Source organism: Anabas testudineus, chromosome 3, assembly GCF_900324465.2.
Source record: "Anabas testudineus chromosome 3, fAnaTes1.2, whole genome shotgun sequence".
NCBI lineage: Eukaryota > Metazoa > Chordata > Actinopteri > Anabantiformes > Anabantidae > Anabas > Anabas testudineus.
The window spans coordinates 5,673,287-5,690,799 of NC_046612.1; the positions used below are offsets into that span (position 1 = coordinate 5,673,287).

Consider the following 17,513-nt stretch of genomic DNA (forward strand, 5'->3'; position numbering starts at 1 on the left):
CTTTCAACCCCAACATTTGATTTATTCCATGGCCAAGTAATTATCTTGTTCCTGTGGTTATAATAGAATATCTGGTGGTCCGTGCCACATGCAAGCATGTAGGATACATCAATGACATACACTTCCTTTTATCTTTCATAAAAGCACCTAGTTCATTGAGTTCATTACTCATAATGCCCAATCAGGAAATACACCTCATTGTTTCAATAGCAGGTTTTTAAATTATTTTTTAAATGTTTTCAAGAGACCGTTTAATTATGCAGGAGTCTTCTGTATCCTGTTAAATTTAGTAACGTTGATGTAGGAAGACAAGTGCTTACTGTGAGGAGCCAGGTTGTATAGAGACAGGGTGTTTAAGTGCATCAAATGTTTTATTACATGTTTGCCAAAGAAGTAATTTCTTTTAGATTTTAAAGACCCAAATGCTAAGATGAATTATCTTTAGATATTTTACAAACATTAATGTAGAAATATGTCTTGTGTGTTAGACTGCAATGGTGAAATGCTACTTCAGTACACTGGACACAACAGTGGTGGATGCACAGTATGTTAACATAATAGTTCACATGTAGCATGTAGCTATTTCTTTATATTTGATCACCCTCGCTTTTTTTTTTAATATAGCGTTATTTGTCATATTCCTTGTATTCCTTTTCTTTCTGTGCACGTGTTGCAGTCAGGTTTGTCACAGTGGGATAGCAATTGGCTATAAAGGGTAAAGTCTTGACTCTAGCTTTGCATCCAACCTTTCAAGCCATGGTGGACCATGCTCAACCCATTGGGGTTTGGCATGGTCCACCATGCTCAACAGAGCATGCAGACATTGCCTCTGCTCTTCACAAACCCCTGTAGCCACTTCTCCCTTGCTGCACCACTCTTTTGTTCTGCTTTCTGGGTAATTTCTTTGCTCTGGGTAAAACAAAAGCCAACACCAGTGTTTAGGAGGGAATAATTCTTTAATTTTGGCTGGTTAGCTTCTCTTGGCCTGTCAAGCCAGCTTTATGAGCCCAGCAGAGATATTCCTGTTTGGAAAAACAAAGCTCTCAAAAACCTTAATGCATGCCTTGGTTCCCAGGACTGTTATTATGATTGCCAAAATCAAGCAGTACAGCCAGAGGCAAGCACAATTTGAAATGCAGTGGGAGTAGCATTAGCCAATATGTGCTTTGTGTCTTATATGCTGTTTGGGCTTATGAGTGGGTTTTTTAATTTTCTCATAATGATGAAGTCAGACAAATGTGTTTCTCATTAAGGGGCACACAAGTCACAATAGCCTCCCATTCAAGTGTTTTCATGTAAATGGCATGTGTCTCAGGTTAATGAATTTGATGTTCATGCACATCTGTTTGCATGTTTCTAACATTTATTTGCTTTCGAGCCTTTGCGGTGACTTAACTGTCTGTGTTACAGCTGCATGGCTCAGGACTTGGTCACTGGGATAAAAAGCTGGATTATTCTGGAATCTCAAACAACTTGGCTGGAAGCACCTTTGATAAAGTCATACCAGTGTCAGGAGACCTAAATGGATTAATAGAGTAATACCATAAAAAATGACTGGATATGCTCTACTCCCTCTGTTTATTAGAGATTTGCCTTGTCTTTTTTGTATATGCCAGAACCTTTCTCTGAATATTTGTCAGATTGTCTGAGTGTGAGATGACTCAGTTTAGGGAAATTAAAATTCAAATTTATGCTAAACATTGGGATGTTTTTGAGTTATTGTATCAGTAGACTCCAAGGGAAATCGTTCCCCTTTTTTATGAGTTACACATCAGAGCTATTAATAACCTTCTGATGTTTCTTGTGTTTATCTTCACAAGTGCTTTAGAATTTATTTGTGAAATCAACTCAATATTTCATATTTGATGAATATGAAATATTAAGTGTGAGTTGTTGGTTTGTGTTTTTTCTGTATCTAGTGCCAAAACATCTTGAGTTTTTAACTGTAGAGCACGGGTATAAGGCATGGACAGGTGCTGGAGAGAGACTGGGGAAACAAGAGTGTTTCCATTGAGCACATATATGCTGCTGATGTGCAGAGTAGTGTAGTTATGGTCCTGAGACCATATGTTTCTTGCATGCTTGCTCAGCTGTAAATATGCGTTTTTGATGAAAGAACATATCACTTAGAGCCTTTTTCGCTATCCCATCTGTTAGGAACTACATTCAGTGTGGTTTACTGTACATTAACATGGTAACATCTGGTGTGACCATTGTACTTTACATGACATATTCTTCTAATTGCCACTGAAAAGATTTTTCCTTTAGTAATACAGAGCAACATATTCAGAGCTCATAACAGAACCTTTAAAGATCAATGTTATGTTACAAAAGCTGATTCTTCTGAATGAACTTTTGGGATATGGAATCAATTCTCTTTTTTAGATCTTCAAAAGATAAAGGCCAGCTAAATACAATAAACCCTCATTATAAATCGGTGTGATCTTTTATTCATGAGGTGGCCTTGACAAATCTGTTTTCAGTAATGGCTCTACCTGTTATGTTGTCCCTATGTAAATGAGACCATGGCTCTGATGCCCCCATTCACTGCAATCTCCATATCATTGGTGGGTTGGGGACCTGGATTCTGTATTTCTAGGCATGGGTCAAACAGAAGGAGACAGGATATGATTGACAGTTAAGGACATACAGTTGTTTCTGACAAATACTGTGATATAGACGGTCACACCTTATGATTTTTTTTCTTTTTTTGCTTTATATATGAAACAATGTCTAAGCCCAATCTTATATTAGTGATGGTAATCATCTGTTACTATTACTAGTATAGGATAAGTATGATAGCTTTTTAAAGGAGCCGGGAAGATGGCAATGATTTATCATCCATAAACGTTGTTTGTGTTCTGCCACAGATTTTTCTAATTCCAGGTTATTGCATATTCCATTACTTTTAGTGCAGCATATTTCATTTGTAATGTTGCATTATTTTGCCTCTAATACATAAAAAAAGCCTATTACTTTGTGTATGTCTGTGAGCACAGCACACAAACAGTAATATTTGCTCTGTGGATATGAGTCTTCTCTGCCTGTTGAGAACTCACATGTAGGAGCGTATTAAAAGTTGGCCTGTCAATTATAAATATACTGTTGTGATTTCTGCTTTATTTTTCATGACTGATATTTTTACCAATTTAGTCCAATGCATGTGCTTTAAGATCACTTACAACTCTACCAAAATACTCCACCATTACCATTACCACCATTACTACTACACCATTTTTGTAATTGTGCAATTAGTTGACTTTGCAGATTCTTTGAGTTACTAAAAAGGCAGGAAAGCCAGAGAGAGCCCAAGTAGGACAGACAGACGACAATAGCTTCAGTATAGCAACCAGCACACTGCTAACACATCCTCACCTTAAAATTAGCTTTGCATGTCAGATGGGAAGTTTCCCTGCCTGCCTTTCTTAAATTTCTTTGTAAGAAAGGTCCTAAGAAAAATGTATATTACATTTATGATGTTCCTAAACTACTAATTTTGCTCATACCTTCATTATTATGCTTGTGAATTCCATTGTTCTGCTAAGTACAGCAGGACAATGCATTAGAAAGTATGTTGTAGTTGTTGGTAAATATAAAAGAGCATTAATCTGCAGGGTTTTACAAAGGGCTGTCATACAGAAATTCAATTAAATTTTTTTGTATAGTGCCAAATCACAAGGCATTTTACAGTGTTTAAGATTTAAGACCTTACAAAATATATCAGTGTTCAAAATGAATTAATGAAATTGAAAAGGGAAGTGAAAGATGGTGGATCACTGAGGTCTGAAGCAAAGACAGCACTGCAAATATAATTTTTTGGTGTTATTCTGTATGAAAAGGTTATTCTTTAGTTCATTAAATCTTTGCATCATCTTTAAATGGTCTCAGATTAAATCTACAGTCTGAGATTTGCCTTAATATGTTTACCTTCAGTAAATCATGCTGCAAATGACACCGTAGTAGGAGACAGAGTTCATCAGTAGCAGGTATTTAGACTCTTCCTTCCAGTCGTTTTTGCATTTTTTTCATGTGCATTATCCTGAAGTTGAAGTGTAGCTTTAAAATTTTATCATTTTATAGAAGTGCTCTTGAGATAATTAAATTTTTACCATCCATATAAAGCAGTATTAGTTCTGATGCTGTCTGTTAGGGCAAATGGACATGTACATTATACATTCTGCATAAAGATGTATCTCTGACAGGTTCTGAAATCTTTTGCCTTTAGCATGTTTTTGTTTTTTGTTTTGTTTTCCCCTTGGAGGTAATGCTGAGTTAATGTCTCCTGTGAGTTTTGGACTGAATTATGTATTCTGGTGCAATGTTGTGTGTGTGTGTGTGTGTGTGTGTGTGTGTGTGTGTGTGTGTGTGTGTGTGTGTGTGTGTGTGTGTGTGTGTGTGTGTGTGTGTGTGTGTGTGTGTGTGTGTGATACAGAGCTTCAATCAGGATGTATGGGTTATCTAATATTGGATGTACTTTATGTATGATAAATACATAGATGTGGTATATCTGGGTTTAATTTGAAATTCCAGGACTCAGCCTGAGTAGTTAGAATTGTGTTTTATTACTGGCAGTGGGCGGATTCGGGATCACCACACACTCTGCAGTGCAGTACTTCTAGCTTCAATGACCACTGGCCTCGTTACAGAGCAAGGATTCTGAAAGTAAGAATGAAAGTTAGTAAAATGGAAGAAAAGCTTAGAGAGCGACAGACAGCCTGAACTGGGTCATCACAGGCACTTACCTCAATTCATCTCTAATAATATCCTCTAGCCCTGGGCCCAGGTCTGCTGGAGTTGCTTGTATGATGGCTCAGGCGGCTTGATGAATGAGTGTACTAGGCACCACTATATGCTTGCAAACTGTGCTACAAAGCTCAGAGATTTTCACAGAGGACAGGCACGGTCAGCAAATCAATTCGTAGCTCTGTAGTCAGTGCTTACATACTCATGTTCCTTAAGCACGAACCGTTCTGTTGTAACCATGTTTTCTCCCTCACCTGCAGGATGTTCCCCTGTCCTGTTTTGAGTAAGATTGGTAACTTCACCTGTGCAGTATCTAAACTGCAGCTTTTTCTGCAGGGCAAGATATGGGAATGTCAGTGAAGATTTAATTAACACCTGAAGGCTGCGTAAGCTTTTACACTATGTGCTGATAACAGCCAGCTTGCATCCCATTGGAATTTCGAAGCAATTTTTTATGTATCTCTTAATAGTTTAGAATATGTGCTGGGACAGATCAGAGATTCCCGAGCAGAACTTTGATTAGAACATCAGAGGAGCTGTTATCGTAACCAAGGAAAAGGCTCTTTTAGACCAAGTTTGGTTTGCAGGCAGAAAACAGTTCTTAATTTCACATAGTAGTTATGTCCAAGGGAATAGTTTGACTAATCTGAAGAAAAAAAAAAAAGTATTATTCTGGTATGTTTACGTTTAGGCTGAGCAGAATCTTAGTTATGAAACTTTAACATAAGCAAAGCAGTATTTACTAAAGTGTATTTGTATTTAGAAAATGTAAACCTTGCACAACAGCACACATTTTATTTAGTCTCCTGCCACACGTTGGATATTTCCATGCCACAATCATCAGTGTTGGGTTGCTTTTAGATATTACAGTGCTGACAAAGCATATGAATGACTTATCTGCACAGTTCTGCACTCGGAGGAAATAAGCTTTTCAAATAATATTAATGAAGTAAAAAAATAACAGAAGTATTTGCATGGTAATTGGCACTAATGATCTTTTTAGCATGATAATGATAAGTATGTGCTATGGTTGATATTCCAAAAGGAATAGAAGATCCAGCTGTCACTTATTAACATAGATGTGTTCCTGCTATTGCAGTGAGTGAAGTAATGTTGAAGTAATGCTCCCTGATGGTGTTAGCATAGCTACCACGAACTGGGAATAGTCATTAGTATAATTTTTCACTAGAAACTTTGTGATTTATATAAGCAGTTTTCCATGACGGTGTCCCTTTTGCTTTTGCTTCAGTGTCAGATTGACTTTTTTGGCATGAAATATGCTAATACAGTTTTATTTGCATTGTAAACCTGGTCATCTGTGCTACCTCATCTGTTTCATGGAGCAAGACCCCGGGAAACATCATCATCATCATCATCTCTGTTTAATGAAAACTCAACCCTAAAGTCTCTGTTTAAAATAAATATTTCATGAATAGCATTCCTGGGACCTTGTTAATGTTGATTAATTCAAAATTTAAATGCACAGTTTCACATCAAACATGTTCCACCCACCCACACACACACACACACACAGAGGCACACACAAGGACTAGTATCAAGATTAAGAATAATTCAGCTTTTGCTTCTGGTACACAGCCAAAGGATCATTTCAACGTGATAAAAAGTTGACTTACTGTAGGAATGGCCATTATGTAACTTGATTTTACAGTTTTCTTAAAATTGTGAAAGAACAAACACCAAAGATTAAACATCTAGTCCCTTTAGGAGGAGACATTTTCTGTATCAGATTTCCACTTTGTATTTTCTATTATCCAAAGCACGAAACTGTTTGACAAAGTCTCTGTTTTTGTATTCAAGTTCTGTAAATCGATGAATGGATAAATTTAGTTGTAGTAGACTACAAAAAGAGGAAGAACACTATATGCAGTTAATCATTTAGAAACTCTTCTACACTGCGTGTGTCGTGTTCTTGGAAACAATATCACAAACAGACTAGAAGTGCAATATTCAAATCTAATCAGAATGGTGTAGATTTGCAGTAGATAATTGATTGTAGAAGGTTTTTGGTTGTTAACTGTGGAAGTACATAGTCTACTGTGCAGCTGCCTTCCTGCCCATATTCATATTAAACCTTTACAAATGTCAGTGGAGCAAGAAGGCAATATTAAACCATATTAACACTATCACTCTGTTCCTAACCATTTCTTATTTGCCATGATGCCAGTTTAAATGCCGTTTCTTGCCTGACAGGGAATTACAAATGCTAAATCAAGCATCGCAAATGAAGGTTCACTGCGCTTGTTGGAACTAGATGGAAATTATTCATGCAATATGAATCTTCCTTCCAAGATGAGAGTATGTCATCTGCACTGCATGATGTGCTTTCCCTAATAGATACAAGCATTTTCTGGAAATACAGGAAATGACTCCACTGAGCTTTTTACAAAATATATATATTTTTAACATAAGCCAGTTTGTTTGAGTGAACCTACAAGAATGATTTTTGCATATATATATTGATGCGGTGTAACCTGAATTTGCCAACTTCCAGGACTCAGAGGTGCTAACTAAACTATTAATCTAAGTAAACAGTATTCAGTATTCTGAATATTCTAAATATCCAACCTTTTAGCATGTTCAAGCCCTCCTACTGGGAACCTAGTGACAATATAAGGCAAGTGTATTAAAAGTAACATTGTGTTTTATATACGAAATATTAAGTTGAATAAAACAATCTTGGTTTAACAAGTGGCAGCTTTATTAATGTGTAGCTGTAGGTGTTTATTTGTTCAGTTAATTTGTTCACCGAAGGTTTCTCAAGAAGTACACAGTTATTTGGTCCTGGCGTGCAGAGAATTATTAACAGTTTCATTTTAGTTTAATATTAGTCAGCATAAGAATTATCCATCTTAATTTAGCTGTAATGTTCATGCTTCATCACTTTTTTTAAAATGTCAATTAAAATGCAATTAATTGTTAATGCAAGTCTTATTAGCCATCCAAAACTAACTTAGGACTGATTAGGGACTAGTATCCGGTATGACTAATGGCAAGGAAGTAGAAAGACCTTTAAAGTGGGTGAACTGTTGACGATGCTGTCTAAGATGCAGACTAAGCTTATGTCTCACCCTAAATATATGGTTGAGCTAAGCCTATTTGTTTGAGATCAGCTGTCAACCTTCTGTGATCCACTACTAAAATTGGCATTGGACAAAGAGTGCTTGCATTGTTGTCAGTATTCGTCAGACAAGCGCAAACATAGACATGCACAGATGTTCACAGCCACTTACAGTTTATGAGCAGGTTGGAATTTGAAAGACAGTTAATGCATGAGCAGGCATATAATCACAGCAGAATGTCAATAAACGGCTCAGGTGCAACATAGCACATATGACACACAGCAGGCATAGAAATGCATGCACACACATATTGTAGGTCTACGTGCAAGCAGACAATAATTTATTCTCTGGCTATAGAGCATTTTCTCAAATCACCTGCACCAGACAGAACATGTGTCAGTGTTTCCTCATAATTTGAGTTTATTTTTGGTGGTCTATAGGTTCTGCAATCTGCCACTTAAGGATAAACTGCCAAGGAAGGGAAGAACTCACATAAGCCATTTCACTCTAAACACCAGAGAAGCTGAGGCATAAAGATATAAGATGGATTTGCACGTGTAAATGGTAAAATTTATCCATTAGAATCTAACATTTAGATCTTTCATCCTATCACTGTAAAGCAAAGTTTTGCTTTTGAAGTAGAAGAATCACTTGTGGCCACAAAGAAAACTGCCTTGCACAGTTGTCCTGGTAATGTGAAAAAGAAAATAACATTAAGGTTGCTATTGGAAAAATCACACACTAGTGGGATATTATCTCACTGAGGCAGTATTTAAAGACTATACCCTTAGCTTGCCTTGAGCCAATTTCATGGCTGATCTCCTCAGTGTGAGAGACTGCGAAAGGTCAATTTCAGGATAGACTCGGCCTTGGAGGTTGAGAGGCCTTTGACAATAGGTTCACTTCCAGCACATAGTCTTGCTATTTAACAGGTCAAGAGCTAACTAAAATACAAACTAAGAAGAAGACATATAGCTGTATATTCATTCCTGAGCTGTAGTCTTTTAGGTTTAAATCAAAACAGCCAGTGTACAACCTTACTATCCAGCAGTAACTGTGTATTCAATCATGCTGATACAAAGTAGTTGTCAGTAGCAGTGCCTTGGTGAATCTGTAGCTTTGGGGTTTTGTTGTGCTGAGCATTTACATTCTCTGGTTTAACTGCTCAACTGCACAGTTGTTTTCTGGCACATACACCATCACAAGACATACCAATAACAGCAGCAAGGTGTTTTTACAAGTCACTCATAATTTAGTTTAGCTGGACTCATATGAAACACTTGTTGAGTTTTATATTTACATATATATATGTTTGATCTTTTTAGGTAATTGTAAGAGTTCTTGTTATTTTCTGTGCAACAATAAAGGTGTAAAACCTTGTAAGGAAATTAGGCAAATATTTTAACCTAATGAACAATGATTTGAATTGGTTAAAATAAGCAAACACATTAATTTGATTCCTGAGTCGAAGGAGTTTATTAGTAACCAAAACTGCTGAAGAATAAATTGAAAAGACACATTTATCTTTAGCTGCCACCCTACAGGGTACAGCAGAACTAAAGTTTTGCCTTTGCTCCATATTTAATTAGTAGAAAGAAATGACAGGTTCTCTGAAAAGCTAACTACTGCACCTATTTTGGCAGGAGAAGCAAGGGACAAGTTACATTGCTAATAGGGTTCACCTTTAGACATCCCTGTCATTAGTGGAAAAACACTCAATTTGAGCAGCAGATCTGCTTACACATAATCTATCCCCCTTTGCCTGCATTTGACATACACATGAGGAAAGGCAGGGGGTGTAATTGAAAATAATGCTGTCAGTGAAAAGACTTTAATTAGTGGTGCACTGTAATTTGTCCAATTAACAGTTAACCAGTTCAACCCTCATTTACTTTCCTGAAAACAGAAAAAGTACATCAGCTCTAATGTGAAACTAATTAATACCACAAAAATACATTACTTAAGAAAACAGCAAAATCATCCCTAATGACTTAACCAAACTCAAATTTAATATTGAGATATGAGCCATACAGTTGCAACTGCACCTCTTGTTTTATGTAGCCTGTTCCTACAGCAGAATTTGCAAACATTGAATATTTCTCTAATATGTGATATTATATCAGGGTGTTAGTTCTTTAAATATCAAGCAGCAAGTTTCTTTTTCTGCTCCTGCTGTCAGTGACATCAATCAACTTAATCTGACATTTTACTCTCGTATAGAGTACTAATAGTTTAACTGAATGAATGGATGCAAGCACAGTTATTCGTCTTAACTGAGAAATGCATTTGTATGCCAAGGCAATGGTCTGTTGAACCTTTTGACATTAAGTCAATAAATCTCTGTGCTATTCGTCATTAAACTTAAAGGCAAAGATGTATGAGGCAGTACAAGTGAGTTTATTTGTGTTGCGTACACAGGAGTAACATATTAGTGGTGAGCTTCTGCATTTTACAGACACTAGACATGGGGCAAATTGAAGGTATACACTGTGCGCATAGTTATTATTCTTTATTCTGATGAAATATTTTAACATACATTGTTCCAACATTGAACTCTTCCAACCACAGTATTCACTCTGTAGCATCATGTCCAGGTTAAGTAATTGCTTGATTGAGAGATAGTGTACTATTTTAGTGTGCATAGTTATCAGGTAGCTTTTGACTGCAGGCAATAGGCAGAAAAAGTGACATTGCAGATACTGAAAAGAAGTTGTTAAATGCCTTTCAGAACGATGCAACACTAATTGAATGCATATTAATTAAGAATTTAAAATTAAGCATGAAACTTATAAGAGCCGTTTAGTCTCATTTTCCAGAACAGCAGCCAAAGGCACAAGGTGCACAGTTCTTCAAGCTACTGGCAAGTTGAGAAGGGCTAAGTTATAAGTAATCAGCAAACCCAATTCACTATGAGGAATGGGCCAAAACACCTCAAAACTTATTTCTCAAAGGATTTATGGACTGATGAGACAAGAGTGACACTGAATGGATGGATCGGCTTGTATCTAGATTGTTCATGGACATGGGGCACTAGTTTAAACCAGAGGTGAAATAATGAGGGTTGCAATCATCAGTGAAAAACAGGCTGGACCTTTTTAGGTAACAGATAATTTGAAAATAGACTCTTAAAACTACTGTCACTTTCTTTAAGCAGTGGTATGTGAAGTCAGTCTGTATCACTGAAACAGACTGTAATACAATACTTGAATGCATCGCTTGTATTCAAGATGACCAAATGATGACTTATTCTTAACCTCATTTAAATCAAAAACCTACTGGCGCTACTCAAGCGTGAGGTCTTAAATTATTTAAAGGACAAAGACGGCATGAGGAAAATATTTTCATGGTATGATGAGATAAAATTTAAACTCTGTGGGCAGAACTCCAAGTACTGTATGGCTAAAACCATCTCCACAATGACATATGGTGGTGATGGCATCATGCAATCAGTGTTTCACAGGGACAGGGTGTCACAATAAGGGGAAAGATAATTGAACCTAGATACAGAGAGATACAGACAGCCTGCTCCAGTGTCCTCAGGTTAAGGCAATTGTTGACTTAGCACAACAATGACTCAAAGCATTCAGTCAAGACATTGCTGGAGTGGCTTACAGCCCTCGAGTGGCCCAGCCAAAGCCACACAGAATGCATGTGCACACTGAAGATGACAGTTCACAGATGTTCCCCATCCAATCTGACAGCACTAGAGAATATGCATCCAAGAAGATATAATGGTAGCAAAAAGAAATTAAAGCTATGATTGATTCTTTTCGAGTTTTCAGTATTAGAATAAACTGATAATTTGCTATTTTTTTTAATCCATATACACTTTACGAGTGTGAAAAACCTTGCTTGTTGAAAGTTTTGTATATTATGTAAAACATAAATGTCAAGTTAATTACAGAAATTGCTTCAATTCATTCTGTCCCTGAAAGTGTAATTCTGGAAAGTGTAATTCTTTTAAAATGGAATAAATAACTATATATTTTCAACTCTAACAATGCCAGGACAAAGGTAGAGTCCAGTAAGAGCCACTGACTTGGTAGAATAATATTCTTACTCAAGTTAGAATATTAATCTACTGAAGTTGTGCTTTTGTTGATGAAGGAGCCTATTTGCAAGTGTAATGGTCCTGATTTGCATGCATGTTTAGTGACTAAGAGGCAAACATTGAGGACTCATCTCAAGCAACATAGGTGCCATAAACTAAAAGTAAAATCCAGTTTAAAATTGCTCTTGCAACCCAAACCTGGTAAATCTGGAGCCAGTGTCATAATTTTTTGTGTACGTGTCTGTGTGCGTTTATAAATACAAGTATGCAACATGTAGTATGTATTAACTTAAATGAGAAATATACTAAATAATAAAGTATAGGAAAATAAATATATACCAGTATATCCTGGGGCAGATGCGCCTCATCAAAATGTCTAGAGAGTTACTAAGTAATGGGTTTTGGTAATTAATAATAATCATATGCTCTGAATTAATTGTACTGAGAAGTTCTGCAGACACAAGTCACCAAACAATGCTGTTTATTAAGTTTTAAAATCTGGATCATCCTTTTGCTGTAGCCGATATGACTGTACAGATGGTAAAACAAATGCATAACTGGTGCATTTATTAGAGGTTACTCATCATTTTATAATTATACATAATTTTTCTAATTTGTTCTGTTTTAAAGTTGTTGTTATATAGAAAAATATGGTACACATTGAAAATGGGCCTGTTTAGATTATGCATATTGTATAAAGTGTTAAGCCACTGAGGTATTCATATTTTTTTATGTTTACAAGCTAAATATAGAGATAAGAAAACAGCCAGACTGAGAAAACTGTTATGTTATTTCTAGGATTGCAGGTGCAGAACTTGAAATGTGTCCTTTTCAGTGGTTATGAGTCGTATCTTGACACTTCAATTTGTTCTGCAATAGACTAAATTGTGGGTGGAGGTCTTTTTATGGCTCACTCACTAGTGATCCTTGTCACTGTCTTGGATGCTGCTGCTTGTGAAATATCTGTTTCTCTAAAGGTCTCGCAGCAAGCCTGCTAGCTCTATTCCTCATCAGACCCACATTTGCAAGCTACTTTCTCATCACCCTCCTCCGGGGAAACTGGATGGGGAAAACCTCTATATGAGATTACATTTAAGAGAAAGATTTGAGTCCATAGCACAGCCATAGCCCATCAGTAACATCTTTGAATCTGAAATGGGATTAGTTTGATGTGCTTTTTATCAACCTGTCAGAATTGCTGCAATGAAATTGAATAACACAGAACAGGAGATGGGGAGGCTGACATTTTGGTTATTTGAACTAAATTATTTTCTAGCCACATACTGGCCACACCACAGAGTTACTGACATCACTGAAACATTTAAGAACATTTCTGGACATATCTCACCACATCCTTTCAATCAGAGGTAGTGTATTTGTCTGAAACATTTGTTTTGTGTGAGTGAGGTTAGGGTACTAAATTATATCTGCTTTCTTTTTACATTTTATAAAATTTTGACATTTCTGCCTCATTAGCAGTCCGTTTTAACAAACGTCACAATATGTCAGTGCCCATTGTGACGTTAGAGTCATGGTAAAATAGTTTGACAGTCAATAGAGAACATTGGACATATCACAACAAGAGCTTGTGTTTGTGACAAAGTTTTAAAAGAAACACAACTGTAAACATTTATTTCTGTTATAGGAGGAGAATAAAGCTAAGCTAGCTACTGCTGGCTATATTTGAGAAAGTGAAACATCCTACTGAACTCTCAATTGTCTAACAGCAGGCTCTTCCCCTTCCCAGTCAGTATCAGTCTCTGCTGCACAGATCGTTATGTACCGTCTTACATCTCCCAGCTGCAGCCATCCCTTGAGGTTAAGATGCAGCATAAGAGAATTGCTGATATTCATTAGGTCATGTTGGCTGGAGGTGAACTAAGGGGCCACATTTCCAGAGTATATGGTCATGATTAATGCAAATTTTATGCAAATAGCTTCTGAAAAAGAGCTGCTGGAGGACAGAAGAGAATCTGGACTGTTAGAATAGATCGGCTTAAGACTTTTTTTATAGTGTGTATTTTTCTAAGGCTACTGAGACCTGAGTACAGCTTTTCGTTTCATCTTTAATGAATGAAATAATAAATAAAGCATCCTTGTATCCTTGTATGTAAACAACTTATTCTGAATAAAATTTCAGACATGTCGAGGATAAACTCAGTTTTACTAAAAAAGGAGTCAAAACTTCCAAACCCCCTTTATCCCATCAGACATTTTAAGTTAGATATAAATTAAACTAGAGGACGATTCATATTTTGCAGTCATCGTACTTTCATAAAATCCAAAAGAATTACCACTGATGGACATAAGGGACTGCAAAGTGATAGCAAAGATAAATCCATCAAATTATTTAATAACAATGGAAGATTCATATCAGCTCATATAAGTATGTGAAAACTGCCATCTCACGGGAGCATTGAGGCTGGTGAGCTTCACCTGACCCCCAATCTGAAGTGTAATCCCAGTGGCTCATTTTTTGAGCATTGTTTATGTTTTCTGCGGCATTAATTTCAGCCACTGATCAGTATAAATAAACTTTAGAGTATTTTAAGCTGCACATTAACGTCTGGCAAATTTCTAGAAAATAATTAGTTTGAAAAAGTTTGACATTAGTATTTCATAAACTGAACAACTTCTACTTTAATTTTTGCAGTCTTTTAACTGGAGCTAACACTGTCGATAGAAAAATATCTGTACTAATTCATAAAAGACTTTTATCTATACTATTGGGTATTGATATTTTTTTCCAGTTTATGATTAGATTTTCAGCCATGTTTTCTTGAACAGTAGTAGCAATGAAATCCCTTTGTTCCTTTTACCTTTTTTACGAAAATAGTTTCTGAAGCCCTTTTAGTTTCAATGTTTCTATTTAAGTTTCAATTTTTCCACACATATTGAAAATAATCATAGTTTCATATATCTGCTTCAGTGTTTTTCCTGTTCAGTTGGGTGTTTTCAGTTTATTTGACCACAAAGACCATCGTTATTCACAGACTTAGAGGGAAAAAAACATTGACCATTTCTAATCATTTACCCATGAAGCATGATGGTTCAAAGGTGAAATTCTGATGTCTTTTTGTCTGTGTCTCTTCTCTAGGGTGATGAGGTCCTGACAGTCATCAAAATGAAAGCTCAGTGGCCAGCCTGGCAACCACTTAATGTGTAAGTAATATATCTTGATTGTTATAATGCTTACCACACATCAAATACCGTGTTGTACTCTTCTGTGCTCAGTCCAAAAATCCCCCTCAAACATCTTATATTACAATACCAAACAATATTTGAATATATACAAAATATTTAAGAGGTAAAGAAAGATTCACCAATGACAGAACACTTGAAAAAAGACTTGGAGACTTCTGAATACAGGGATAATCTGTAGAGAGAGGTGTTTCAGCGACTGAACAGACAGTGTGAAGGGCACGAAGTCAGCCTCTACAGATGACTCCAAAAGGTAAACCACAAAACAGAAAACCGCACGAATAAACTTGAACATGAAAATATGAGTGATGAGTTGAATTTGTTTGGATCAGGTTGCACCAAGCATGTTTGGTGTGGACCTGATCAACACAACTAGCAACTCGCTATAATTCATCCAGAACCCCCAGGTCACCTGCTAGTCATCTTCTGACTGTCAGCAGAATAAGGTGCAGGTCTTCAGAGAGTTTTAGTCCTGCTTTTTTGGAATAAATTACCAGATGATTTAAAATTTAAAAGAAAGCTTACAATATTTCTGTTTTCTTAGGTATATCACTGATCTGTATATATTCAATTAAGTTTATTTATATAGTGCTAAATCACGATGAAAGGCACTTTACAGTGTAAGGTTTAAGACTTTAAAAAATATAACGGTGCATAGAATTATATTGAAAAACACCCATTAGGTGACAGTAGAGAGGCTAAAAATTCCCTTTAACGGAAGAAACCTCCAGCAGAACGAGGCTCAGGTTTGGTGGCCATCTGCCTCAAATGGTTGGAGAAAGAGAAGACACAAAGTTAATGACCCAGGTCCCAAAGCAGATTAAGACTATAGCAGCATAACTAAGAGATGGTTCAGGGTTAAAACAAGGTAAATATCTGCTGATATGGGGCAGCATGAGTACAGAAGGTAGAAAATGTCTGTTGTGATTGATTGTCTATGACAAGCAATATGCAAATCTCTCCTAGTTTTTTTTTTCTCTAAGTAATGTGTAGAAAATCTAGAAATCAAGAACATGCTGACTTAAAATTTCAAGACATGGTTTATATAAAGCATCAAGATTTTGTATTAGAGCTGAAATATTCTCAATTGCTGGTAGGACCACTGAACAAGAATTAGTAAGGCCTAATATTTCAGAATGTGCAGCTGTCGAACATGCAAATTAGAATCCAAAGTTTGCCCGAGAGTTTGCTGATCAGTGAAAACCAGGCTCAAAGGTGCCCTGAAACTGCCAGCTATGCCATACTTACAGTGCGAATGCTCGTTTACTCTTTAATTCAGAGCCATTTAATCTCTTATTTATGAGAAAAACAACAAGCTTGTTGGCTCATATTGTACCAAAGAACTTCAGTGGTGCAGGCCTGCGCCGTGTTCTTTCCTCAGCCACAGGTTTATTCTCTAAAGGGGAGGAAACAGTCAGAAATAGAAACTTGGTTAACCACCAGGTTTAATTAGCCTACTCTGTGCTGTACATGCAGCCAATTAATTGTTTCACACAGTGATTGTGTAGCGCACATGCAGAAGTGTTTGGAGCAAGAAGAGCAAAGGATGTTTTATGTTGATAACTACATGGAAGTGTGCTCACCATAAAGTAGGCTGAAGAAGTTATGCTGCATGTTTCAGTCAACCAACTGAAAGATGCACCTGTTTGGCCTTGAATGATTCGTTAGTGTTCGTTAGCTTTACATATGAGCTGCATGAAAAATGCATATTTGTGTCAGCATATTTCATAGTTGGATGGGAGTGTGTGTTTTAATACAGCAGTAGTACTGGAACAATGTGAGCTCATGTTTCTTGTGCTTGTACCTTTTACATGTACCTATATATGTATTGTAACCATATATATAGAAGAGATTTTCCTGTCATTTACCACAGAGCTTTCTTTAAGGGTGCTTGTTAATGAAAGCTCCCAACACTTCTTGCTTTGACAAATGTAAGGATGACAGCAAGGAAAAGGGAAAGAAATGGGGAGTAAAGAAAACGGCAAGAAAAAGAGATTCAATTAAGCTTCTGAGCAGAGAGAGATTTAATTACTGTACATTAATAGTGCTTCGTTATTAGGTCAACTGTACGGTTGAGAACCGGGATGTGTACTGCAACTTCCTTCTGTAAAATGAAGTACCTCCTCTCAAACTAAGCTTTTGTTTTCTTTGAGTATAAAGAGCGAAATAATTGCTGGAACAAAGGGCAAAGCAGCCGAGATGTAAAAGGAGAGTAGAGGTGGGAGATGAGAAAAGAATAAGGCTGGAGGAGTGACAGTCATTATCACAAATACTACAGCTGAATGTCTACGGCAGAACCTCTACAGACCCATTTTCCCTATTACAGTGTGTTATGAGGGGGTAAAAATGTGAAGACTGTGTCTTCCAGGAAAGAAGATGCACTAAACAGATCATCGTCAACTTCTTTCAATATTTATAAAGGCTACTGGGATTTTAGT

The 17,513-nt window shown here is 36.6% G+C and overlaps 1 protein-coding gene across 4 annotated transcripts in view; it reads left to right on the forward strand.

Moving 5' to 3' along the window:
• The window catches only part of spon1a (spondin 1a), a 78,758-nt gene that overhangs the window by 50,361 nt on the left and 10,884 nt on the right, over positions 1 to 17,513 (forward strand). For all 4 annotated transcript variants that reach the window (XM_026377701.1, XM_026377702.1, XM_026377700.1 and 1 more), the window contains one exon: positions 14,972 to 15,036. In XM_026377701.1, coding sequence (XP_026233486.1) covers positions 14,972 to 15,036 — 65 coding nt within the window. The remainder of the gene's footprint in view (positions 1 to 14,971; positions 15,037 to 17,513) is intronic.